The sequence below is a fragment of the Mustela lutreola genome, chromosome 18 (genome assembly GCF_030435805.1).
Source record: "Mustela lutreola isolate mMusLut2 chromosome 18, mMusLut2.pri, whole genome shotgun sequence".
In the NCBI taxonomy this organism is placed as follows: Eukaryota; Metazoa; Chordata; class Mammalia; order Carnivora; family Mustelidae; genus Mustela; species Mustela lutreola.
The window spans coordinates 25,842,843-25,869,698 of NC_081307.1; the positions used below are offsets into that span (position 1 = coordinate 25,842,843).

Consider the following 26,856-nt stretch of genomic DNA (forward strand, 5'->3'; position numbering starts at 1 on the left):
TCCTCCTGCTTGTGTTCCCTCTCTTGCTGTCTCTCTCTGTCAAATAAGTAAGTAAAATCTTTAAAAAAAAAAAAAAAAAAAAAGCAATTATCTGCGGAGATAGGGAATTTTTAAAAAGAAATGGAAATGCTTAAATCGGTTCTGGAAAGGCCACAGGTGGCACAAAGATCTAGATGAACAGTAGAACAATGACTAAGCTTACACAGTATGGAACATATTACAATGTAATCAGATCCCTCATTAAGTTTAACTGTTAGGTATAGAGGAATTGAGTTGTAGTTAATTTGTTAGGAAAAAAAGTTGTGCTTTTTGTCTTTGAGTTAAATATTTATTAACTCCTACTTATACTTTTATATTTGTGTTTTGGAATCAGTACATTTTTAAAAAGATTTTATTTATTTATTTGACAGAGAGAGAGAGGCAGGGAGAAAGAAAGGAGGGAGCAGGCTCCCTGCTGAGCAGAGAGCCGGATGTGGGGCTCAATCCCAGGACCCTGAGATATGATCTGAACTGAAGGCAGAGGTTCAACCCACATCTGAGACTTAAACCCTCATAGGGGGGCAGGGTGGGGAGCGGGGCAGGTGGAAGCCATGTGGGGCAGAGTCAGCTTGGCTTCATGGAGGATGAAAGTGTGATCAGAGGAAGAGGAGCACGACAATAAGGCAGAGAGAAGTAGGCCGGGGCTGGATCTAACCCAGAGGTGGGCGATGGAAAAAAGAATTTGGATTTTATAAAGAATGGGAAGTGAAATAACCGGATTGGTTTTTCCAGAGTGACTTTTGGCTACAGGAGAATGGCTTGGATGGGGGCTGGAGGGTGGGATGGGGATGTGACCGGGTGGAGGGAGCGGACTGCCCAGAAGAGCCGGCTGCTTAGAGAGGTGGCCGGGTCTTGCCCGTGCATTCCGTGCAGGGAGGTGAGCAAAGCGTAGGCTGCCTACTGAGTTTCTAGCTTGAGCTCTAGGTGAATGGTGGATCCCTTCACTGAGAGGGAGATCAGAGCACCAACTGAGGGCGTAATTCAAAAGCTCTGTTTTATACGTTTTCGGTTTGATAGTACTTTGAAGGATCCAAGTGGAGATGCCAAGTACAATGAAGTAACCAGATGGGAAGCTCGGCAAAGAGGACAGAACTAGAGGTATCACCCCGAGAAAACCGGCAGGTAGGAAGGTATTAACCTATGGGGATGCTGAGATCGCCCAGGAAGAGGTGAGCTCACACAGGAGAAAAGGGCGCAGGGGCCTGGCCGGAATCTTAAGCAGACCGAAAAAGAACGGTGGCCTGTGATGAGGTCGACAGGATGTGTGCCGGGTTGGACCAAGTCGCTGTTTTAAATCCAAGTCTATCCATCCGCGGACAGCGCGGACCATCAGCCGGAGCCCACGCAGGGCTGCCTGGTACCAGCCGCCTCAGCCAGGGGGAGGAGAAACCTCCAGCCCCCGCAGGCCCCGCCCCGCCCGATCCTGCCAGGCGCTCCAATCGCTGGTAGAGATCATCGCTGGACCCAGGCGGTTGTGTCGATCTCCGCTCCAACTGGAGACCGGGTTCGAACCATGGCGGAGAAGGCTCAAAAGAGGTGAGTCCGCGGTTTGAAAAAGCCTATTTCTGCACTCCGCAGGCGCGGCCAATCTGCTTCTGGTCGCCAGTGGCAGGGACTGAGATGGTGTCTTCTCCCGGGCGCTCGGCTGGGCTGGTTGTTAAAGCCCAGGGCTGGCGGCCGCTGAGGGAGGAGGCGACGAAGGCGGGTGTCAGGGAGGATGGGGATGGGACGTGGAATCGGTGCCGGGAAGGTTTTTGTTCTTCGGTCCCGTCGCCCGCCTCCGCCACGCGCCGGCGCAGAGGGAGGGGGTCTCCGGAGGCGATGTGCGGGGAGCCTGTGGTCGCCCACTGCCGCGGGACACAGAGGGACGCCCCCGCTCCCCCCACATCCTGCCCCGTTTGGGGCGGCTGCCCACGGTCGGCGGCCTGTAACAGCTTCCTCCTCCCGGCGTTCCGAGACGGCCGCCGAAGTGCCGGCCACACCCCAGTCCCCTCCTGCCCAGTCGGGGGCGGTGTGTGCGGTGTCAGCGCGTCGCCGTCGCTCGTCCGACGCGGGGGCCGCGCCCGGCCCGGAGCTGCGCGGATCAGCTCCTGCGCCAACGCGTGAGGACGGCGATGGGGCTTCTCCCGCCGTCCTCACTGCTGGAAACGGGGGGGTGGCCAGGACGCGCTGGGCGGGAGAAGGGCTTACTCGGGAAGCAGCCGCGTGGAGCACCCTCTACTGACGCTTCCTTGAGCAGGAAAACCGATTCTGTCGTAATAAATGAACATGTAGGGTTTTCTTCTCTTGAGGCAGTCCCTTTAGTAGGTCCTCCCAGCCGTCTGAGCACCCCCGGCCACATCATCACTCCGAAGTGCAGTGGCGTCTACACGGAGATGTTTGGACTGTGTTTGAGTTGGTCTAGTCGTGAATTTAATTATTTTAGGTCTCAGAAGTAAGACACAAACTCGGGACACAAACTCGACCTGGGTCCTCTCCCTCAGGCATAAGACTGGACAGAGGGACACTTGGGAATCGCTCCTCTCCTCACTTGTCTAGGATAAGTTAAATGATAGCTGATGCCCTTTTCCCAAAAAATCATACTGAGAGGGAGGCTGAGGAAATGGAAATCTGGAAATAAGGTCTAAAACAGGAGGCATTTTAGAAAACCTGGTTTATTTGACCAGGGCCTAATAAATTGCATTATTTTAACCCCCCCCCCCCCCCCCACTCTAAATGAAAAGCATCGGAGGAATAGCGCTTAGGAAAGGTGATGTATTCAAGACAGCATCATTCTGCTCTCACAGGAAAAATACCCAACATGTCAGGATGTTTCCAGGAAACTTGCAGCTAACAGAAAAGACATGATTGGTGTTCCGATAATGATGCCTCAGGGACCAGCTGCTTCAGGAAATTTCTAATCTCTCAGCTTCAGTTTCCTCATCTATAAAATGAGAGGGTTTGGCCATTTCTGCTTTCTGTTCCATGGTACTAAAGTTTTTCATGCACTGGGTAGGAAGGTTATATTTTTTCTGTGGCTTCAGTAAACACATAACCCAGATGCATCATTTCTAGAATTTCCTTAACTTGTGCTTTGTAGAAGGTCGCTGTATGTCAAAAGGTTGGAAACAGATGTAGCTGTGTCTGATCTCACAAATATTTCTTGAAGATAGACCCTGGGATTATCAGTTTGGGTTTGGTATATCTTCTTTTAGAGTTTTAAAAATACTTGGTGGTAGGAGAAAAAATTGTGTATGTCTCCTTTTTTTTAAATCTTTCCCTATCAGTAGGGAAGTTGGTGTGATTTAAGAAGAATATTTTTGGTATTCTTTGCACTTGTATTACTGAATATTTAGAGGGATTCTGGAATGTGAATGATGGAGAGATACGTTAAGGCCTTTGTACCCTACTAACTCTCAGAGCTTTATTTCTGGTCTCGAACTCTCTAGCTCTGTGTTTTCACTTTCTTACTGGGTCTTTCTCTTGAATTTTCTTTGGACACTCAACCTGAATTAATCTAAAATTTAACAAAATAAGTTCATTATTTTCATATCCTTTCTTTTCTATGTACTGATGATTTTTAAATCTTCTCACAGATATACCAACTATCTAGTAAACCATCACATAATCTGTCAACGTCTTTTTTTTTACGATCTCCCCATTGAAACCTATCAGTTTTGTTCTCTGAGGCTGATGCATGGCTATTGTCCTGATAATTTCCCTCTGTCCTCACACACTGGGGCCTCTGTTTCTAGAATGTCTTGTCTGTTGGCTTTTATTTAGCTTGGTACATCTTTTGGCAGCTTCCTAATAAAGAGTACTTAAGAGATTTTTTTTTTTTTAAGTAAGTATGTATGAAAGTAAGTATGAATGAAAGCAAGTATAAATACTTACTTAAGTAAGTATGAAAATGCCTTTATTCTCCTTCCATACTTGATTGCTAGTTTGGTTAGATAGGTAGCTCTAGTTTGAACATAGTTTTTGCTTAGCATTCTGTAGCTATTGTATTCTGGTTTTCTAGCCTCCGGTATTGCTTTTGAGGACTCTGAAGCCATTCTGATGATTTTAATCCCTCTGTGTGACTTTGTTTTTGTTTTTGTTTGTTCTGCAAGCTATAAGGATCTTTAGCTTGGCATTCAGAAATTTTAAGAGGATGGGTCCTTTGCATTCGTATCCTTTTAGAGTTGAGATTAATATCCTTTAGAAATGGGAAATTTTCTTGTATTTTTCTTTAATAGTTTTTTTCTACAAATTCTTTTCTCCTTTTGAGATTTCTTTCTTTTTATTTTTTTATTTTCCTTAGGAAGAGAGAGACAGCACAGTGGGGGAGGGGGCAGAGGGAGAGAAAGAGAAGCAGACTCTGCTGAGCTGGAGCCCAGTACAATGTGGGGCTCCATCCCAGGACCCATGAGATCAGGACCTAAGCTGACCCAGGAGTTGGACACTGAACCAACTGCGCCACCCAGGCACCCCTTGAGGTTTCTTTTATTTGGACTCTCTAATTTTCTCATTTTTCTCTCCTTCCCTCCCTCCCCACCCCCCCATTTTGTTCTACTTTCTGGAAGAGCTCTTTTTTTAACCTCACTCCTAGTGATTTCAAATTTCGATCATGTTTTTAATCTCTTAGAGCTCTTTCTTCTTTTATTAATTTTTAAAAAGATTTTATTTATTTATTTGACACAGAGAGAGAGAGATCACAAGTAGTAGAGAGGCAGGCAGAGGGGGAGGGGGAAGCATGCTCCCCGCTGAGCAGAGAGCCCAATGTAGGACTCGATTCCAGGACCCCGAGATCATGACCTGAGCCAAAGGCAGAAGCTTAACCCACTGAGCCACCCAGGCGCCCCTTGGAGCTCTTTCTTAGACATTGTTCCTTTTTCATAGACTTCTGTCTTGTTTTATGCAGAAATGTCTCTTATTTCTCTGAATTATAAGGTGGTTGTTGTTGTTGTTTTTTAAGTTTTCTTTTAGTACCTGAATTGTCTGTGTTTCCTCAAACTGTTCTTTTTGCTCTTTGGTTTGCTTTTATTCCTTTTTAGTTGGAGGCTTTCCCGATTCATCTGATAATCTCTGGTTCTCCGTCCATTATTAAGAATGAGAACTAAACAACTGGAAGGGGGGGAGCGCCTAGGTGGCTCAGTGGGTTAAAGCCTCTGCCTTCAGCTCATGATGATCTCAGGGTCCTGGGATTGAGCCCCGCATTGGGCTCTCTGCTCAGCAGAGAGAGGTCCTTCTTGTGCTCTCTGCCTACTTGTGATCTCTGTCTGTCAAATAAATAAATAAATCTTTGAAAAAATAAAATAAACAACCGGAAGGGGAGCTGATGGGCTAAACTAAACTACACCAGGGAAGGGGAGCCGGTTGGCTCACTGTTGCTCTGTCATCATTACCTACCTCTAGACCTGATGTCTCAAGTGCAAGGCCACAGGGAGGAGCAAACTTTGTCTATAAAAAAGTAGTTTTGGGGGGCGCCTGGGTGGCTCAGTGGGTTGAAGCCTCTGCCTTCGGCTCGGGTCATGATCCCAGGATCCTGGGATCCAGCCCCGCATCGGGCTTTCTGCTCAACAGGGAGCCTGCTTCCCTTTTTCTCTCTCTCTGCCTGCCTCTCTGCCTACTTGTGATCTCTGTCAAATAAATAAATAAAATCTTTTAAAGAAAAAGTAGTTTTGGGGAGCCTGGGTGGCTCAGTCATTAAGCGTCTGCCTTCGGCTGGGGTCATGATCCCGGGGTCCTGAGATGAAGTCCCTCACTGGCTCCCTGCTTGGTGGGAAACCTGCTTCTCCCTCTCCCACTCCCCCTGCTTATGTTCCCTCTCATGCTGTGTCTCTCTCTTTCAAATAAATAAAATTTTTTAAAAAGAGAGAGAAAAAAAGTAGTTTTATCTTGTTTTTTCTTTTGTTAGGCAGTATATAGTGTTCCAGTTAGGTGATGATTATATTTTATTTCATTACTCCTCCCCTTTTATGACTTCATTATTCTAAACAACATTGCCAATTTTTGCATATATATATTCCTTCTATTGAATTCTTTTTTTTTTTTTTTTTAAAGATTTTATTTATTTATTTGACAGAGAGAGATCACAAGCAGGCAGAGAGGCAGGCAGAGAGAGAGGAAGGGAAGCAGGCCCCCTGCTGAGCAGAGAGCCTGATGTGGGACTCGACCCCAGGACCCTGAGATCATGACCTGAGCTGAAGGTAGTGGCTTAACCCACTGAGCCACCCAGGCGCCCTCTATTGAATTCTTGATGAGAGAACTCCAGAAATAGATTTCCAAGGTCAAACATTGTGACTGTGTTCATGATTCCTGATGCATATTGATACAGTATTTTCCAGGAAGTGTCCTAATAATTGTCAACAAAGGTGTTCAAGTGTCTTAATTAAATTATAGGTGCATCATCATTAGATTACCATCATAAATAAAAGCAAAAACTCCTCAGTACCCTGAACAAACTAATACAAGAAATGGACCAGAATTTGATTATACTGACTATTCTAAGTATTCATTTTTATTTCATAACACAACCTTTTGTTCCTTACTTACATTGACTTGTGTCATGTATCAAGCATCCTGAATGTAATATGACACAGAACAGGTATAGACAATGATCTAGAAATACTATAACCAGTGTCATCGAATATGACATAATAAGGTTATATATGTGATAGCTGGGTATTTATTTGAAGGTTGGAAGTAAGGAGAAGTGATACTAATGAATAATAATTTTATCCTTGGTTTAAAAAGATTGTTGTTGAAGCAATAGGAACAGTGATTTAAAGAACAAAAAATCTGGTCTTGGGGCACCTGGGTGGCACTGGACTCTTGGTTTTGGTTTAGGTCATGATCCTAGGGTTAGGAGATCAAGCCCTACAACTGTCTGGCTTAAGGGCAGAGTCTGCTTGAGATTTTCTCTCCCTCTGTTCCTCCTCCTGGTGCTCTCTCTCTTTCTCTCTCAAATAAATAAATAAATAAATCTTAAAAAAAAAAAAAATCTTAAAGGGAAACTGAGAAGTCTAAAATTAATTAAATGATACTTAAGAGTAACAACAAAGTATTTTTAGGTAAAATAAAGTTTAAGTGGGGGAGGGCATATAGGGATCATAATTTGAGGGAGATTTTTTAAGGAAATAGGGATAAATAAATAATCACCCTGATTATGGAAATGAATACAGTACCCACTTAGCACCTGCTGTTAAGAAAATTTTATCAATCTCTTTTTTGTTTTTATTTACATATTGAATAAGCAGTGCATTTGTGGGTTTCAAAATGCAAGCAGTTAAAAAATGGGCATCTAATGAAAAAGTGTATTTATACCTTTGTGTCCCTGCTATCCAGCTCCTCTCTCTGAAGGTGATAAATATTATTAGTACCTTGTCTGTTCCTCTGGAGTTGGTTTGGAAATATTCAAGCAAATACGAATATTCAGCAGGTACACACTGGTGCGGCTGTATTGGTTGCATCAGTTGTAAATGATGCTCAAAAGTTAGAGAAATTTAATGTGCTAATTACTTTAAAAATTTTGTTAGTATGGCAAGCATGTCCTGTTTAAGTTTATGTTACATATAATGAAAATTTATGTTAATCAAGGAGGACAAATACGAAAGCATGAACCTGCCTCACAGTGAAACATTTGGAAAAAAATAAAACCTGGCAATAACAATTTTTTTAACCAAAGAAATGTCCAAAAAAAGACATGAAAAACAAGTAGAAAGTACCATTAACATTTTTATACTATCTACTATAAGTTAAAAATAAGCAAATATTTTCATACATGAATATTTATAGAACTTAAAAAATAATATTGATATGAGTGAATCATTATACTCTACATTTATGGTTCTTATTGCTTGAAAAACGTATTTGCTAAAATAAAACAAGTTTTTAGAAAATTTATAAACCAAAGCATTAACATTTTGGTCAAGAAAATTTCAACTGTTTTACATACCAGGTTTTATTAATTTATTTAAAATGTATCATTCCGGGCACCTGGGTGGCTCACCACCAACCACTGGGTTAAGCCATTGCCTTCAGCTCAGGTCATGATCCCAGTATCCTAGGATCAAGCCCCATGTCAGGTTCCTTACTCAGTCGGGAGCCTGCTTCTCCCTCTCCCTCTGCCTGCTTCTCTGCCTGCTTGTGCTCACTCTGTTAAATAAATAAATAAATAAAATAAAAATAAAACGCATCATTCATGGCTTAGAAAGATAGTTTGATAGGTTTTGTTGGTCTTATGGAGCCAGAACAGGTTAAGGATATTAAACATCATACTGAAAGTCTTAACCAGGGCAATAAGGCAAGAAAAAGAAATAATAATGCATGTAGACTGAAAAAGAAGTAAAAACTGTCCCATTCATAGACAACAAAATTCTTTTTGTGAGAAATCCCAGAGAATCTATGTGAACTGAGTGGGTTTAGCAAGGTTTTAGGAAACAAAGTCAATATACAAAATTATATTTCTTTCTTTCATTTTCTTCTTTTTTTTTTAAAGTAGGCTCCACACCTAGCGTGGAGTCTAATGGGGAGTTTGAATTCACGATCCTGAGATCCAGTCCTGAGCTGAAATCAAGAGTCTAACACTTAACCTACTGAGCCACTCAGGTGCCCCCCAAATTATTGTGTTCCTACATACTTGCAGTGAACAACTAGAAATCAAAATTTTGAAAAATCCAAAAAGGATTATAAAGTAAAAGTAGCTAACATGGTAGCTGCTATTTTAGAGAAGCTGAGTGCATATTTAACACCATGAATAATTTCATTACTACTAAGGAAAATACTTAATAAGAACAAGTTATCAAATGATTATCAGTTTAAGGGCAGGCGGGGGGAGTCATTTGGTACAGTTCTGCATGTCAGCTCATGGCCCAGCCAAGGCAGCATTTGTCAAACAGGATGTCACAGAATATCAAAAAGCATCAGTAAATTATTTGTACATTAGTAATATGGGGACAATTTGCATTCCAATTTATATCACTCAATAAGCAGTTTTATAACATATATAGTTAGAGAATAAATAGGAATTTTTGTAAATTTTAAATCTCTACATTGATTTCTATATTAATATTATCTTGCTGGTTGTTAAGTATTTTGAATGTACATTCTTTTACAAAATTTACAAAATTTACAGTGTATTATATACCCACCATTTTCTGGCTTTGATCTTTTTTGACTTAATATAGCTTGGAAATCATTCCAAATCTTTACATAAAATATTATTCTTTCTTTTTTATGACTGTGTAATAAACTGGTGTACCGTAGTTATTAGTATTAATCAGTCCCTTACTAATGGATAGTTAGGTGTATTCAGCTTTATCCTATTTGGAAACAATGCTGGTGTTAAAAGAATCCAAAGCCTCTTTTCTTGAGCATTTTATTTTTATCATTTTTTAAAAGATTTATTTATTTTAGAGAAAGAGAGTAAGCACAGGGAGTGGGGGCAGAAGGAGAGAGAGAATTTCAAGCAGACTCCCCAGTGAGCACAAAGCCTGATACGAGACTCAATCCCGTGATCCTGAGATTATGGCCTGAGCAGAAACCAAGAGTCAGTCACTTAACTGAGCCACCAAGGCACTTCCTCAAGCATTTTAATAAGGTATCATTAGTGATTTTAGCCAATGGATTGTATACTTCCTGAGAATTTTATAATATATTAAATATCCTATTCTCTTACAGTTTTTTAAATCCATTTTTTAAACCTTTTTCTCACTGTAGTGTTAAGATAACTTCTATAACAATATTTTTAAAATGTGCCCATGGTGAATATTACCTTTTTCTTTCTACAGTGTGAAGATTGCTCCTGGAGCAGTTGTATGCGTAGAAAGTGAAATTCGGGGTGATGTAACCATAGGTAAGAAAATAGTTTATTAGTTATTTAGTTAAATAGTTTATAAATTATTTCTAAAAAGTGGATGTAATTTAATTTATTTCAGTGCTTTACAGTTAATTAGGTTTTATATTTTGTCTGTTTCACTGATGTGCTAATTTTATTGACAAAATAATGTATATTTCCTGTAAATATTAAATATTTCTAATAGAATTAAGTCTGATGGAAACTTTTAAGATTTTATTTCTAAGTAATTTCTATACCCAACATGAGGCTCAAACTCAGAACCCTGAGATCGAGTCGCATGCTCTGCCCACTGAGCCAGCCAGGCCCTCTGATGGACTCTATGTTTATGTTTCTATCTGATAAACTAATGAGGCAATATAATGAAGTCATTGATTTATTTGAGAAACATCCAAATGTGTACCTGCTGGGACACAGGAGTGAACACAGCAGACAAGGTACCGCTTCATGGAGCTTAGATGCTACTGTTAGCGAGTGTGGACCATGGAGTCGGACAGACCTGGGTTAGCATCCGTGCTCTTTACCTGCCGGTTTACTTTAGTAGACCGCTTAACCTCACTGACCTTCATTTTCCCTATCCGCGTGTAATTGTGTGTTTTAGAATTGGGTTCAGCTGCATGTAGTGGTGGCTTTATCCATGCAGAGGTTTATTCTTTTATATAAAGAAATATAGAGGTGGGCAATTCAGGACTCCTTAGTTGGTTGTCCAGGGCCTCTGGCCTTGTAGGCCAGGATGCGATCCTACAGCACCAAGAGTGATCTTGGATAAGAAAAGGGAGGAGTGGAGACAAAAAGGTGTACCTCCCAGTTGAGTCAGCTTCCTTTAAATAGTCTTCCTGAAAGTTCCACAGGTCTCTCTTTGTATATACAGTCTCTGCCTTGGATTTGGTGTCATGGACACTGTAGCTACAGGGAAGGCTGGGAGATCATAGTCTGAACTGTGCTTTGCGTCTCCCAGTCTGACAGGGTTCTGTTACCAGAAAAGAGGAAAGCATGGATATCTAGTGGTAATTAGCAGTTTTTGTGACATGCAAAATAGGAGTGCCTACCTCGTGGGTTTTTGAAGGATTCAATAAGAGAATGTTTGTGAAAGTCATTGCCCAAATCCTGACTCTAGCTAATCGCACCATTTAATCTTAACATTGTGTAGCCTTGCTAGAGGTGAGATCCAACACTGAAATCAAATGAACAGTTTAACAGGTGGCATCTTGCTTATATGGACATGATTAAGTTCTCCCAAACTAAATTTTAGCCACTTATTCTTTTACATATGTTATCACGGCCTATCATGCCCTTGGAGCTTTACAAACGTGAGTCTGTCCTTACTAGCAGCTGCTCGTTACCAGATTAGAGCTTTCGGAGAGAAAACATGCCCTGCTCCCTTACACCAACAGGATCTATAATAGGAAAAAAAAAATAGGAGTTTTATTAAGTCTAAGCCTCTGTGACCAATTTAGGCATCATGTCTTAGAGAACATGTGACGATTGTGCTGGTATTATGGAACATCATTGGGAATTTGCCGGGTTGGATTTATATAATTATTTTAAGTTGACGGAATTTCAGAGTTTAGAAGATGACCCAGTTTCTGTTCAGTGCTATGTTAATTCTTTGTGAATTCCCAAACCACTTGCAAACTTTTTAATGAGGAGAAATCATGATGGCTACTTGTCTATCGGTGCTCTTCTGCACTATTTTTAATCTGGTATTTTTATGGTTTTCATCATGATTTGAGGAATAACCCTCTCATTAGCTCACAAGGTATTCTATCATTAGAATGAAAGTAAGACTAAAATAATGTAGCTAATTACACACATTTTCCCTTTCATTTCTCCTTCTTCCCCATTCTAAAACTAAGTATACTGTACCTACTCTGGAACAGATGCAAAGATGGCAGAGACCCCTCTGCTGGCTAAACATACAAGGTGTATATATATGTTTTGTGTGTGTGTGTGTGTTTCTGACTTGGAAAAAAACCTTCTGTTACTTGTAGAAGCTTATGTAGAATAGCAGGAAAACCTTTCTCCTGTGCAAAGGAAGGGTGGGCCACTGAGATTAGAGCGTGGGCGTTACCAGGAGTCAGTGCTCGCTTTCTTGTTTCTCCTGTTGTCTTTCACTACTTTATGCTCCTCTCTTTTCTTTATCCTTATGTCAACCAACCTTCCCTAATGTTGAAATTATGTAAGGAAATACAGTGTTTATTTTTTATTTTTTATTTTATTTTATTATTTATTTACTTATTTGACAGACAGAGATCATGGTTAGGCAGAGGCAGTCAGAGAGAGAGGGGAAAGCAGGCTCCCTGTTGAGCAGAGAGCCCGATACGGGGCTCGATCTCAGGGGCCTGGGATCATGACCTGAGCCAAAGGCAGAGGCTTCTACCCACTGAGCCACCCAGGCACTCCAGGAAATAGTGTTTAAATCTACTTTCCATATAGGTTTTTCCTCTAGCTGATAGTACACAGATCCTTGGTTAAGTTATAAAATGACAGTTCAATACAGATTTTCAGTGATAGATTAATAGTGTAAGAAGTGGTCATAATTTTTAAACTAGTGATTTGAAGCTTGTCATAGAATGAATCTAAGATAGTATTTCTTTTTTTTTTATTTTATTTTTATTTTTTTTTTTTAAAGATTTTATTTATTTATTTGACAGACAGAGATCACAGGTAGGCAGAGAGGCAGGCAGAGAGAGGAAGGGAAGCAGGCTCCCTGCTGAGCAGAGAGCCCGATGCGGGGCTCGATCCCAGGACCGTGGGATCATGACCTGAGCCGAAGGCAGAGGCTTTAACCCACTGAGCCACCCAGGCGCCCCTAAGATAGTATTTCTTATGCTTATTTTTGACCCAGTTTTTTTAAACAAGAAAATCTGCTAAAATACTTTACAGAAATATTTCAGTTTTTTAAATTAAGGAGAATATTCAGAAGGGATATAGGTACCCATTGTTTAGTCTTTTATAATTCTTCATTTTCATTATGTGTTTCTTATCGTTTTGTTTTTGTTTTTTTTTGTTTTTTGTTTCTCGTCTTTGATTGTATATATAAGTATGGAAATTTTCTAGAACTGGTATTTATTTATTTATTTATTTATTTTTTAAAGATTTTATTTATTTATTTGACAGAGAGAGATCACAAGTGGGCAGAGAGGCAGGCAGAGAGAGAGGAGGAAGCAGGCACCCTGCTGAGCAGAGAGCCTGATGTGGGACTCAATCCTAGGACCCTGAGATCATGACCTGAGCCGAAGGCAGCTGCTTAACCCACTGAGCCACCCAGGCGCCCCTAGAATTGGTATTAGAGAGCCATTTCTATCATTTTTTTTTTTTAAAGATTTTATTTATTTATTTATTTGTTAGAGAGAGAGAGCACAAGCAGGCAGAGTGGCAGGCAGAGGCAGAGAGAGAAGCAGGCTCCCCAATGAGGAAGGAGCCCGATGTGGGACTCAATCCCAGGACTCTGGGATCATGACCTGAGCCGAAGGCAGCAGGTTAACCAACTGAGCCACCCAGGCATCCTTATTGTTTTTTTTTAAGGATTTTTTTTTTTTTTACTTAATTAAGAGAGAGAGATGAGTTGGGGGGAGGGGTAGAGGGTGAGTGAGAAGCAGACTCTGCTGAGCAGGGAGCCCGACGTGGGGCTTGATCCCAGGACCCTAGGATCATGACCCGAGCCCAAGGCAGATGTTTAACCAACTGAGCCACCCAGGTGCCCCTCCATCATTGTTATATTTGGTATAAGATATCTCTAATCACGGTGCCTGGGTGGCTCAGATAGTTAAATGTCTGACTCCTGATTGTGACTCAAGTTATATCTCAGGGTTGTGAGACCCGGTCCTGCACTGGGCTCCATGTTGGGTGCCCTGGGCATGGAGACTGCTTAAGGTGCTCACTCTCCCTTTCCCTCTTCCCGCTCCCTCCTCAGATAAATATAAATGTAAAACCTTTTGACTGTTATTAATTCATTTTTCTGATGTAATATATCAGATTAAAAAGCTCCTAGGAGATATGAAGTTAAATCAACTGGGAGAGTAGAGATAAGTTATTTAATTAAAACTTACTCTCTCCACCATGGTTGGCTGGTTGGTTTTCTGATTGATGGCTTTTATTTATTTATTTATTTATTGTTTTTGCCTAATATACCAGAATAAAGTCTTTTTCTCTTATGCTATGGATAGGGAGATTTGAACACTTAATAAGCTCTATTTTCTGGGTTAAGTAGCAATAAACTTAAAGTAGATGAATTAATGGATTTTTCACAGGATGTTATGCATAACTTTCCATCCCCTAGTTGGTTATGCTCCTACCAGATTATTCCATTCTGAAATATTTCTAAAGTAATTTTTTCCTTCTCTGTGTTTCAGTGGTGTAGTAGAACTTTAAACCTGATCTTCTATTCTAGAAAAATCAGGTGTTTATCAAAGAAACTAGTCTGAAGCTTTGGAGTATTGTCCTTAAGCAGAAATTCTGTGACTTGAGGCTCTGCTGGAACCTGACCCCTTTCATTAGAGGCTGCTGGGAAACAGACCTTGGGAAAAATAACAGTTCTCTTGTTAATTACCGTGTGGGTAAGCAAGGTTTCATAGTATCAAGCCTGTTTGTAATTAGGCTGCCTTGGATTTTGGGCCATGCATTATTTCCTTAAATTTTGCTTTGAAAGCTGAAAAACACTGTAGAAAGTCACTTCTAAGCACAGTCTGTAGTCCCACCATGGGGTGAAAGTCAGCCACCTGGTCTTAGGACAAGGCTTGGTTGGGACATTACAGGTAGGAAGGCAGAACTCCACACAGTGTAAAATGCTGAGATGGAAGCCCTATGTCCCACTTACTCTTTCTGTCCATTAGAGGTTTGTGGTTTTTGTTTTTGTTTTAAAGATTTTATTTATTTATTTGACAAAGATCACAAGTAGGCAGAGAGGTAGACAGAGAGAGAGGGGGGGAAGCAGGCTCCCTGCTGAGCAGAGATCCCGATGCGGGGCTCCATCCCAGGACTCTGGGATCATGACCCGAGCCGAAGGCAGAGGCCTTAACCCACTGAGCCACCCAGGCGTCCCCCATTAGAGTTTTTAATACAGATCAAAAGCTTCCCTTTACCATGGAAATCTTTTTCAATAAGGCAGAACAGTGGCTTTGGCTTAAATTTCATCAAATATAAAGTAGTGCTTACAGGTACTTCAGCTTACAGGTCAAAAGAATTGTTTTAATTTTCAAGGAAAAAGCTTGTGGCTTTTTGAACTGTTTATTGACATATGAAAATGTGCACAGAGATTGCTTTCTGTGGCAAAGACAGACAGGAAAAGTGTCCTTTACCAAATGAGGGGAATGGAAATTTGATGCAAGGAATGCCTTTCTGGCTGTGTTGCATCAAGCCCAGCCAACCATTTAGAAAAATAATTCATCAGCCGGCAAGGCAACTCCAACTCTAGACACATTTATCCAAACAAGGAGATAAGCCAAATAGGGTTTCAGCGCATTTGGTAAGAAAATATACAAACTACCCTGCCAGTGAGAGCTCCAAGAAGTTCACAACAGCCTTTAAAAAAAAAAATCTTTCCATGGTGACAGATTTTATTTTTAAAGCATTTTAATCTCAAGACTCAAACTTGGTTTGCAATCAGACCCATTCTAGGTAAAAGTGCTTCTCGCATGTGGAAGAGTGTGGAGCAGTCTGTGCTCACATTTTAGTCGGCTGCAGCTGCCCAGGACTTGGAATAGCACTTGGATGCCCGGGCTTTCTGGTGCCAGCCACCAGCCCCAGACTGTGTGCAGAGACGGGAGTCCACACTGTGGACCGCACACCTGCCCCTGAATGGCCCTTTAGCGAGCCCTCCAAACCAAAATCTTAGCAGTCATGTGCCAAAGGACATGTGTACTAACCTCTTTAGTCTCTACCCCAAAAGACCTAGGACAGATTTAGGGGAGCTGTTCAGTTTATTATCACCCATGACTTTTTTTTTTTTTTTTAAAGATTTTATTTATTTATTTGACAGAGAGAGATTACAAGTAGGCAGAGAGGCAGGCAGAGAGAGAGGAGGAAGCAGACTCCCTGCTGAGCAGAGAGCCCGATGCGGGACTCGATCCCAGGACCCTGAGATCATGACCTGAGCCGAAGGCAGCGGCTTAACCCACTGAGCCACCCAGGCGCCCTCACCCATGACTTTTGCTGTTACTTCACAATTCAAAGTTTATGTTTTGACCTTTTACATTCTTTCTGTCCCAAATATGAGGACTTGTAGTTTGGCGGTACTACCACCAGGGGGAGGTGCTGTCTTAAGTGCAGATCTCACCCAAGCTGGTGATGTTGCTTGGTATCTCAGGGCCTTTAGATTTCTAACCAGGAGTTTTCCAGTTTTCTTCTAGTTAACTTATTGATAATGATAAAAATGGTAATAACAATAATAAAATGCCTGGTTAAAATAGCTCAGGCATCGTATTTAAAAATTGTATGAGACATAGAGATCGTGTCTTTGTTTTTTTCAAATTTCATTTTTTAAAATTTGCGTTTGTGTAATTAACATGTATTATATGTATTTTTGAAAGGGAAAAATGGAAATATCACTTGTTTTCAGAGCTACACTTTAGAGGAGCTTTTTAAGGAAGGCAGGTTTCAGTGATAACCTTGTCATACTAGTCCATTCTCAGGAAGCTTCTCGCAGGTGGACTTGCTGTCAAAAGCTACAGCTTGAGGATCAGCAGAACAGCTAGTGCAGCCGGCTTCTTGTTCAGCAGTGGCAGCCGATCTGCTTTCTATCACAGCGTGATGATCTCTTCCCTAAGATCTAATGCTAGTATGGAAAATACTTTTTTAATTTCTTTTACTATTTTACAGTAATGTATAAATTTCTTCATGCTGATTAAAGGGAGTTACTACCCTCATAACCTGAGTAGAGGAGTAAAGTGGACCCCTTTTTTGTCTCTCAGACCAGAAGGAGTTGTTTTGCTTATTATGATAGTTACACAAATAGCCTTTGGTGTCAGATAGTGATGAACCTCCCATTTTTAACAATTACAGACCAGACCCTGTGATCTGCCTTTCAGACATTATTTCTTATAACCCACACTTCAACACGATGAATTAGGTTGCTCCAGATCTCATCTTTTTATGGGGGAGAGAACAGGCATTTGAGAGATAAAGCACACAGCCTTTCCGTGGTAGAGACCAGGGTGGGGACCTTCCAGATGAGGGGTGGGGTGCTGGCAGGGCTCTAATGACCAAAGAACCTAAAATTGAATTTGCCCCTTTTATCACAGAACATTTTATTTTATTTTTAAGATTTTATTTATTTATTAGAGAGAGAGATGGCAGAGCGAGAGAGAGCACCACTGGGGGAGGGAAGGGGCAGAAAAGCAGGCTTCCCTGGGAGCAGGGAGCCTGATGTGGGGTTCCATCCCAGGACCCTGGATTCGTGACTTGAGATGAAGGCAGATGCTTAAGCAGTTGCTTAACCGACTGAGCCACTCAGGCACCCCCATCACAGAGCATTTTAAAGTAAAATGCAAATCTGGTATTGTGCAAACTATAGATTCAAATTGGTTCACACAGCTGGAAGACCTGTAAGAAATTTCTCATTTCAAAAGAATCCAGTGTTTGTTTTAGTATTTTTTTAGCACCTCTCCCCCAAAAGTAGTAACATCTAAGTGCCCATCATTAAGGGCTTGGTTAAATAAATTATGGTATGCTAATATGATATGAAAAGAATAGCTAGCTAAATGTACTTACACGGGAAAATCACCATGTCTTTTCAGGTGAATAAAGCGAATTGCAGAATAATAAGTACTGTTCCTTGATTTAAAAACAAACAAACAAACAAACAATGTGCCTATAATCTGTATTTTTCTACCTTCAAATTCTATTTTATTCTTTAACTTTATGATAAAATATATTTTATATACATTGACATTTATAGGTCTTAAGTATACAGTAGAACTTAAGGCTGGAATAATATACCCCAAACTTTTAAGAATAATTACCTCTAGGGAATAGGGTTGCATAAAGAGAGGATCTTTCACTTTTTGCTTTGAGTTTTTGTTTGTTTTTTTTTTTTTTAAGATTTTATTTATTTATTTGGCACACAGAGATCACAATTGGGCAGAGAGGCAGGCAGAGAGAGAGAGGAGGAAGCAGGCTTCCTGCTGAGCAGAGAGCCCGATGCTATGCGGGGCTCGATTTCAGGATTCTGGGATCATGACCTGAGCCGGACAGAGGCCTTAACCCACTGAGCCACGCAGGTGCCCCTTGCTTTGAATTTTTATAATAGGCACATACTACTTTTATAAATGTGTGTATTTTTTTAACAAAGAAAAAAAAGGCACACATGTCCACTTGAGAACCTTCCCAGAGATCCAAGAAATCCTCCCTTCTGTCCTGAATAGGAGAAGTTGCCAGAGAAATTTACTTTGGCATCTGAGGACTTGGGGAGTGAGAGGTGACAGAAATAGCAAAGCCTCTCTCCTGTTGTTCCTTATCAGACTGTGGGTCCTTTGCCGGAGCATCCTGTCTCGGCCCCACCCTCCTTATCAGTCCCCAGCTCGTCATTGTTAGGGGAGAAACAAAGCTGCACGGAGGTTCCTTCCAGTTCTCTAGGCACCAGGAACACCTCATTTATTTTAATACATTTGTGTGTGAGTGTGTTAAGTATTTCTAGTTTTCAAGATAAACAAAACAAAGAAGATACGCAAGCTCCAAAGGGCAAAAGTAGCATGTGTTCCTTTTTGTTTCCCTGTGACCTGTAGCACTGCATCACCAGCAGGTAATGACTACGGAATAAATTAATGTACACAATCCAGTACCGAGCTCCATGAACAGTGTCATCTTCCTGACCGCCTCCCATCTTTTGTCAATGCTTCTGCCCACACTCTCCTACTTCAGAGTCCCATCCTGCTGCTGGTTTACCAGTAGAAATAGCCTTTGGCCTCGGGGGTGGGCGGGGCCGTGCTGCAGGGAGTGGCGCACGTGAGGTTATATTTTCTCCTGAGTGGTTTCAAGATCACCAAACACTAGGCCTTCAGGAAATGAGGAACCAGGGGAGGGAACGTGTTAGCACTCTAGAATGCTGTCCCTGTTTGAGCAGTGCAATGCCTCTTCCACCCTCATGGTGAAATGGATGTGGTGAGACCCCATCTTGCTCCCTTCAATTTGAGATGGGAGACTTTGCCTCAGTTGGCCTATCTCAGGGTCTTAGGACTCCAGTAATCACATTTGTCTCCTTCCGCTGTCTCCCTGTAACCTTTTTCAATGAAAGCTCTGCCTCCTTCCAGGGGTTAGGCTTGCTGTAGGGACAGAGACAAAGTAACAAAGACAACATTAGTTTACATATTTCCTGTCTCCCATTGCTCCTGTATTGCCTTGTGGTTCACTGGCATGAGAAAGCTGCAGCGTTGTAAGCAGAGAGCCTCATTTTTATAAAGGAAAGCAAAACAAGGAAGGGAATGAATTTTTATTGCCAACAATGTGCCAGAATACCGTGTCTACAAACATTATCTCATCTAATCCTTACAACCACTCTGCGAGACTGGTATTCTCGCCACCCCCATTTCACTGCTGAGATAACAGAGGCTTCCAAACAGCCGCTGAGCCAGGGCTGTCTGGCTCCAGAGCCTGGGCTGTCTCCACTCACCTTGGCTTGAGATCTGGCTCCGACTACTGTTGATAACAGCGCGGAGATAAGGTCTGTAGTGTGCCTAGGGTGCCTGCCGTATACTTGAGAAAATGTGCCTCCCAATAGCCTTGACACCCCCCCCATCTTCTCCCCTCCTATTGGAAGCGTAGCCTCCACCAATAATTCCGTTTCATCATATATTTAACAGGACCTAGGACGGTGATCCACCCCAAAGCACGCATTATTGCCGAAGCCGGGCCCATCGTGATCGGTGAAGGTAACCTCATAGAGGAACAGGCGCTTATCATAAATGCGTGAGTACGACTCTTACAGATACTCTGAACGAAGGGGCACAGATTTACAGCAGACATCTGAAAAGCTGCTATTTTAGAACTAGAGAAACATTAAGGATCTTTTCAACACAAGAAATTAGTTAATGAGGAAACCAGATACCAGATAGGTGAAGAGACTTTTCCAAGGTGAGAGAACTCGTCCGTAGCTGACTAGAATTCCCTCCCCTGTGTCTGATGGCCTTCCCTTACATGTCACTACCTCTTCTGTGCGCTAAGCAAACATTTCCTGACTCTAGCGATCAAGTGCTGTGCTGACCACCCCAAAGAGAGTCTTTTGATAGGATGATTTCTCAGTTCCGAAGGCTGGAATGTTATTACTCATGCCCAGACACATGAATTTAATTCTGTTGTATATTTTCATAAACCTTATGTGGGGATGGCACCCAGAATTATATTTGAAAATTTGGAGGGTTCTAGAGGCAATTTTTAACTTTGAAGAGTAAAGAAATAATAAAGTATTAAACGTGCATAATCTTAGTGAACTAGACTGTAATATCTATGAAGTTTTCATAAGCATTTGTAAAGCTTTCTAGATAAAATTTTGGCAGGAAATTCAAGCTTATACCTAATTTATAGCAACAAATGTATGGAATTTTTAAGAAAGACCTTGGGAAAATATTTAACTGTGATAAAGAGATTGATTTGTCTTAACACTTACTTAGAATTTGGGAGTTTCTACTATAGTAAGAGTTTCTTTTTAAAATCTATTTTGGCACCTTTACTGTAAGTCAGTTGACAACAGCTATATTCTGTAGTAACTCAACTGTCAGAGATAAAGCTCCATTTAAAAAATGGCTTCCTCTTAGACCACAAACATTTTATGTTCCAAATATTTCAAACTACCTAACAGCATAAAATAATTATTTGTGAATATCTGTTTGCATTTCACAATCTTGAATGATTATTAAGAATGGAAATTTTTCGACTCAGGCCCGATTTTGATTCTAATTTAACAAGCTAAAAATGATAGCCAGGAACATTTTTACCTTGTCCTGGAAAAGGCCCTCTGCACTTTGAGCTTTACTGTGATGTCTTTAGGCATCTGCCTTTGGCTTCCTTACATTTCAGTAGTTCTTTTTCAATTCAGAATCAGTTCTTCAGCACAGAGGATAAATAATTCACTTGGATTAAGAAATTACTTATATAGTTATATATATATATATATTTTTATTTTAAAGATTTTATTTATTCATTTGACAGAGAGACAGATCACAAGTAGGCAGAGAGGGGGAAGCAGGTTCCCCGCTGAGCAGAGAGCCAGATGCAGGGCTCAATCCCAGGACCCTGAGATCATGACCTGAGCTGAAGGCAGAGGCTCAACCCACTGAGCCACCCAGGCACCCCTGTAGTTATATATTTTAAGCTTGATGGAGGTAAAATTGAAAGAGTGAACCCGAATTCTAAAACAAGAGAATTGCTTATTGCATTATTGATTTTGATGATTTGTCTCTTCTTTTTATAGTTACCCTGATAATATCACTCCTGATGCTGAAGATCCAGAACCGAAACCTATGATCATTGGCACCAATAATGTGTTTGAAGTTGGCTGTTGTATCCTTTACAACAATTTAAGTAAACTCTTCTTCCCACCTGTCTTTAACGTTCAGATCTGTCCCATAGAAATTGTCGTGTTTTAGCTATCAAATATGTCACATATATTATAAGTATGAGTTCACACACATACATACATATTTTCAGGTACCATCTTGCTCCTGTTGCTACAGCTTGTTGATGGGTAGCAATGACTGAGTGGCAGTAGACACAGAAATAGGAATCCTGGTTTCTAGACTGATTTAAGAACCTCAGCTCTGTCCATTTGGTTCCTGTATGGTTTTGGTTAGCAGTATGCTGTCTGATGTAAAGAAATGGTGGATGGGGATGGAAATATTTCATTCTTTGTTTTTTTTTTCCCCCAGAGTGCTATCAGTTCTTATGCTTGATTTTTGTCCTCTAAAAAGCTAGTAAAATGTTTTCATGGTATCAGCAAAACATTATTTTATGATAGGAAAACTTGGATGAAAAAAATCTATGTTTAACAATAGCAAAATATTTAAATAAATTAAGCTATATGTGTAAAATGGATGATCAGGACCATTAAGCAGTCATTTTAAACTATGTATTTAAAGATTTTAATGGTATGAAATAATGCTTGCTTACAAATTTAATTGAACCAAATAAGCGAGCTGTGAGAGTTTATACAGTTTGATTTTATACCGTTTGATTCCCAGTTATATAAAGGGAATTGTATGTATTTATATAAAGATATATCAGACTGTTAGCAGTGTTAGCATTAAGTGATTTGGTGATAAGTAATTTTAATTTTCTTAAGACAGTCATGAAAATATGTTCCTTATAGAATTGGGGTAAAAGATGCTCATTTCTTAAAATATAGAAGGCGACTGAATCTGCTTAGAGATACTTGTTAAAGATTAAAACTTTACTTTCAGGCTTCTCTGAGCAAGAAGTTCTGGCCAGACTGGGGCTGCATGGCCCTTCCCATGCCTTTGTCCTCTGCCGTGGTGCAGGATAAGGATATAGTGAATTAGGGCACCTGGGTGGCTCAGTGGGTAAGTGTCTGCCTTCAGCTCAGGTCATGATCCCAGTGTCCTAGGATTGAGTATCCCATCAGTCCTTGCTCAGAGGGAGCCCGCCTCTCCCCGTCTGCCCCTCCCCCTGCTTGTGCTCGCTCTCTGACAAATAAAGTCTTTAAAAAGTAGAAAGGATATAGTGAATTAGTGGAGGGAAAAAAAGATGAACGCATTTACAGTGTTTACTTAACTCTGGCTTACAGATTCTCAGGCCATGAAAATGGGAGATAATAATGTTATTGAATCAAAAGGTAAGCTATATTTGGAATTTTTTTTTGTGAATAGTGAATAGTGATTATCTCTTTTCTCTTTATTGTGTCCTGAAAAAGCAACCGAAGTGGAAACTATGGCAATGTGGAAGGAGGGTATGGTTGAAAGTGGACTAAAATGTTATGAGCCTAATTATTTGCCTTTAAGGAACTTAATAATATGTTTAATATATTGAATTAAAAATTCATCTGTGGGTCTGCCTGGGGGGCTCAGTTGGTTAAGCATTCGACTCTTGATTTTGGCTTAGATTGTGATCTCAGGGTTGTGAAATTGAGCCCCATGTCAGGCTCCTGGCTGGGCGTAGAGCCTGTTTAAGATTCTTTTTCCCTTTCGCTCTGCCCCTCCCTCCCTCCCTTAAAGAAAAAAAAAAATCATCTGTGTACATTTAAATCAGGATTGAATTAAACCATAATTTTCAGATGAAAGATTTGAAAAAGATTTCTACTAAATGCTAATGTCAGTGATAACTTAGTTGATTAATATAATTGCAAAATTAAAGGAAAAAATCATTTTCTATAGCAGTTTGCTTTCTTTAATTGTAGAAGTTCTACAATTAGCCAGTCAGGAACAAAGGGAAGCTACTTATAAATGGAGGTGGGGGGCGCCTGGGTGGCTCAGTGGTTAGGCCGCTGCCTTCGGCTCAGGTCATGATCTCAGGGTCCTGGGATCGAGTCCCACATCGGGCTCTCTGCGGGGAGCCTGCTTCCTCCTCTCTCTCTCTCTGCCTGCCTCTCTGCCTACTTGTGATTTCTCTCTGTCGAATAAATAAAATCTTAAAAAAAAAAAAATAATAAAAAAAAATAAATGGAGGTGGGCAGGAGGTCATGTGAAGTTACCACCACTACTAGGAAAGCAGCTCCAAGACCATGTCCCACTACAGTCCAGAAAGAACCTGAACAATGACACATCTTTAGAATAATGATTAAAAAAGAAATAGAGGGATGCCTGGGTGGCTTAGTTGGTTAAGCCTCTGCTTGTGTGTACTCTCTATCTCTAGCAAATAAATAAAATCTTTAAAAAAAAAAAATAGAATAATGATTTATCTTTGATGGTCCTGACTGGTGTGAAAGAAAATTATTTTTAATTAATAGAATTAGACTTTTTGTTAATCTACCTAACGGTTTATTATTTCAACTTGGATTACCAATTATTATCATTGTTATTTTCTGTTTATTATATACTTACTGTGCGTCAAACCTGTGCTCAGCATTTTACATTTAATGTCTCACTTATTCCTTACAACCAACTGCAAGTAGGTCATTCTTTCCATCTTATAAATAAACTTGCTCAGAGAATTTACAGTGACTTGCCCAAGGTCACACAACTAGTCTGCAAAGCTCTGTTTTAATCCATTTAGTACTAGTCAGGCACCTACCTCTTTACTTTATAAACTCTGAGCTAAAATATTTCCTTAAATTTTTTTCTTAAGGGTAGTTTGCAATTTAATATTTAAGTCCTTTTTAGAAAAAAATCAGTGTTCTACTTATTTGTCTTAAATTTCAGGTCTTTCTTTGTTTTTACTGCAGCATATGTGGGCAGAAACGTAATATTGACAAGTGGTTGCATCATTGGGGCTTGCTGCAACCTGAATACGTATGAAGTCATCCCTGAGAATACGGTGATCTATGGTGCAGACTGCCTTCGTCGGGCGCAGACTGAGCGGCCACAGGTACTAGAACCTGTCTTTAAAAAGAGTTTTTTCCAAAAGGAACAGACTTACATACAGAGAACAAACTGGTGGTTGCCACAGGGAAGGTAGGTGAAGGGGTAGATAAAATACAGAGGTACAAGCTTCCAGTTATAAAATAAATCAATCAAAGAGATGAAGAGTACAGCACAGGGCATGTAGTCAGTAATATTGTGAGAATAGTGTATGGTTGCTGATGGCGGCTACATTCTTCATGGTGAGCACTGTGTAACGTATGGAATTGTTGAGTCGCTGTGTTGTACGCTTGAAACTCATACAACACTGTTAATTATACTTGAAAGTTCTTTCTAGGGCTGTTGATTTTCCCCAAAATGTCACATGATTGTTTTAATGGGACAGCAGTCTGCTATTTAAGAAGCAGATGATTAAAATAAAGCATCAGAGAAACATTCCTAAAACTAGAATTTATTTGCAGTGAAATTATTCAGTCTTCAGGTTATTACCAAAAATATGTACAAAGATGACAATGACAAATTGATGGAAAAAAGGAAATCCAGAGATGTTTTTCCTGGTCTTACGTGTTTTCACTAAAGATGAGTCACCAAACTTTATAAACTATTGATTCACTCTTAAAATATTAATCCTCCAGGGTAAGGAATGACCCTACCAAATGTATATCGGGCAGCCAACTTAGATCCATCTATTAGTTTGCCAACATAGACTACTTGAAAATAAACACAGTTGGTGAATATGCAAATGTATTTGGATATTTTCCTGGCTTATGAGAATTTATCTTCTCCTCCTAAGAACCAAGAACAATGAAGAATATGTATTTAGAGTTTCATTTAGGAAGTAAATAAGATAGGGTACTTGGGGCTTTCTTTGGACAGAAGACATTCTAATTGAGGTCTTGATCCTCATTGCTTGGCCCACAATATCGTGCTTTAGTTACCCAGCCTCTTTCCCCTCCCCACAAAGAAAATATTTTTTAAGTCATTTATCACTTTGCATCTGAATCTTAGCCATATTTTATCAGAAATTAAAACTCCAGTTCTCTTTGGGCTATTCTGTTTTTCTGACGTTTGGCTTTTATTACTATTATAAGCAAGTATGACTTCTCTAGACTAAAATGGCAATGAGAACGAATCCGTTTTTCTTTTCACTGTCTTTCTCATAACCGCAAAAATGATTGAAGAGGGAGAAACGAATTGGGTTAAGGGAGAAAAGTTAAGTATGCAAGAATATCTGAAGTTTAATGCATACTGTTTTCCACATTTCGTTGATCACAGTGATCATGTAGAGGTCCTTATTAAAAGGACTGCTCAGACTTACTGAATCACAATGTCTAGGGGAGGGGCCTGAAACTCTGTATTTGTCACGAGTGCCCCTTGTGAGTTTCATAGTGAGGGAAGTTGGGGCAAAGCTGATATACAGGAAGGGGGAAGAGCTGCTGAGGCCCGCAGCCGTGTGCTGTGCGGGTCCTGTGCAAAGCTGTGTGCTCCAGGTTTCTGCTTACGTTGCTGTCTGTGATTAGAACTGTTTAACTTTTTGGAGGCCAGGGTAAAGTCTGCCAAAAGCAGGATTGAAAACAGAGTCCTGTATAATTTTTTATGTAAAATCTTTTGGCTTTTTCTCATGACCAAACTTAACATATATTCATTGTAAATTAAAAAGAAAAAAAAAAAAACAGGTAAAAATAAGCCAGTGAAAATCATCTATATTTCCCTGGCATGGTGGTGATTATTTCTGCCTGGTATTCTTTGCCTTCTGCTTGTCAGTCCATAATTATCTTATCTTTTTAGCCCCAGACACTACAGCTGGATTTCCTGATGAAAATCTTGCCAAACTACCACCACCTAAAGAAGACTATGAAAGGAAGCTCAACTCCAGTTAAGAACTAAGAACAATACATGACATCAAGATAAGAGTTTGTCTTTGACCACTGTCTTTTGAAAGGGCCACACTGTTCATGCACTCTTAGCAGTTCCCGGAATAATCCATGTTGACTTTATTTTGTAAAACTGAGTCAGAGAGGAAGGTAATGGATTTTCACTGTAACTGTCCTTTGTAATTTATATAAAATGCATTATTTTCTTATATCCTTTCTCCTGAGAATTTACAGGTTTAGTTTATTTTTCTTTTGTCATATAAAATGTCGGCTATGGATTTTAATTGTATAAAAGACTCCCCATGATAAGGAAGGACATATTGCTTTGTATTTATATTCTAGCATATATTGTACTAAATAAAAATGCTAATGGCAGGACTTTTAGTGAACATGCTTTAATCAATTTTTCTACGTGTGTTAACTTTCCCAAAATAGATCTTTTCATTTTTATTGCATGCTAGCTACATTAAAGCTAATGTGCTTCTCTTCTCCTTTTGTGGCTTTAGAGCTGTTTAAAATTTCAGGTGGAATTTTCATAGCTGTTGAATTAATTTGACTTTATTTTGTTTCCAAGAGAAAAAAACTTTATTTTCATTTTAGTAAAACAGAAATAATTAGGGAAGGATGTATTCAGTAGCATACAAAATCAGTTAAGAATAATCTC

General features: G+C 40.2%; 1 protein-coding gene across 1 annotated transcript; it reads left to right on the plus strand.

Annotated features, from left to right (window-relative positions):
• The first annotated feature begins 1,452 nt into the window (after window positions 1–1,452).
• DCTN6 (dynactin subunit 6) lies at window positions 1,453–26,570 on the plus strand. Its single transcript, XM_059156028.1, has 7 exons — window positions 1,453–1,575; window positions 9,792–9,856; window positions 19,654–19,759; window positions 21,261–21,349; window positions 22,590–22,637; window positions 24,183–24,325; window positions 26,107–26,570. Exons 1-7 carry the CDS (start codon window positions 1,553–1,555, stop codon window positions 26,203–26,205), a joined length of 573 nt encoding a protein of 190 aa, XP_059012011.1. The 5' UTR covers window positions 1,453–1,552; the 3' UTR covers window positions 26,206–26,570.
• Window positions 26,571–26,856: the final 286 nt, after the last annotated feature.

Bases quoted from the DNA above. Each gene is read 5' to 3' on its own strand.
- DCTN6 (XM_059156028.1), top strand. From the start codon at position 1,553: ATGGCGGAGAAGGCTCAAAAGAG. The intron at 19,760-21,260 runs GTGAGTACGACT...TTCTTTTTATAG, and splicing joins CAGGCGCTTATCATAAATGC to TTACCCTGATAATATCACTC. The intron at 21,350-22,589 runs GTATCCTTTACA...TCTGGCTTACAG, and splicing joins TGTGTTTGAAGTTGGCTGTT to ATTCTCAGGCCATGAAAATG.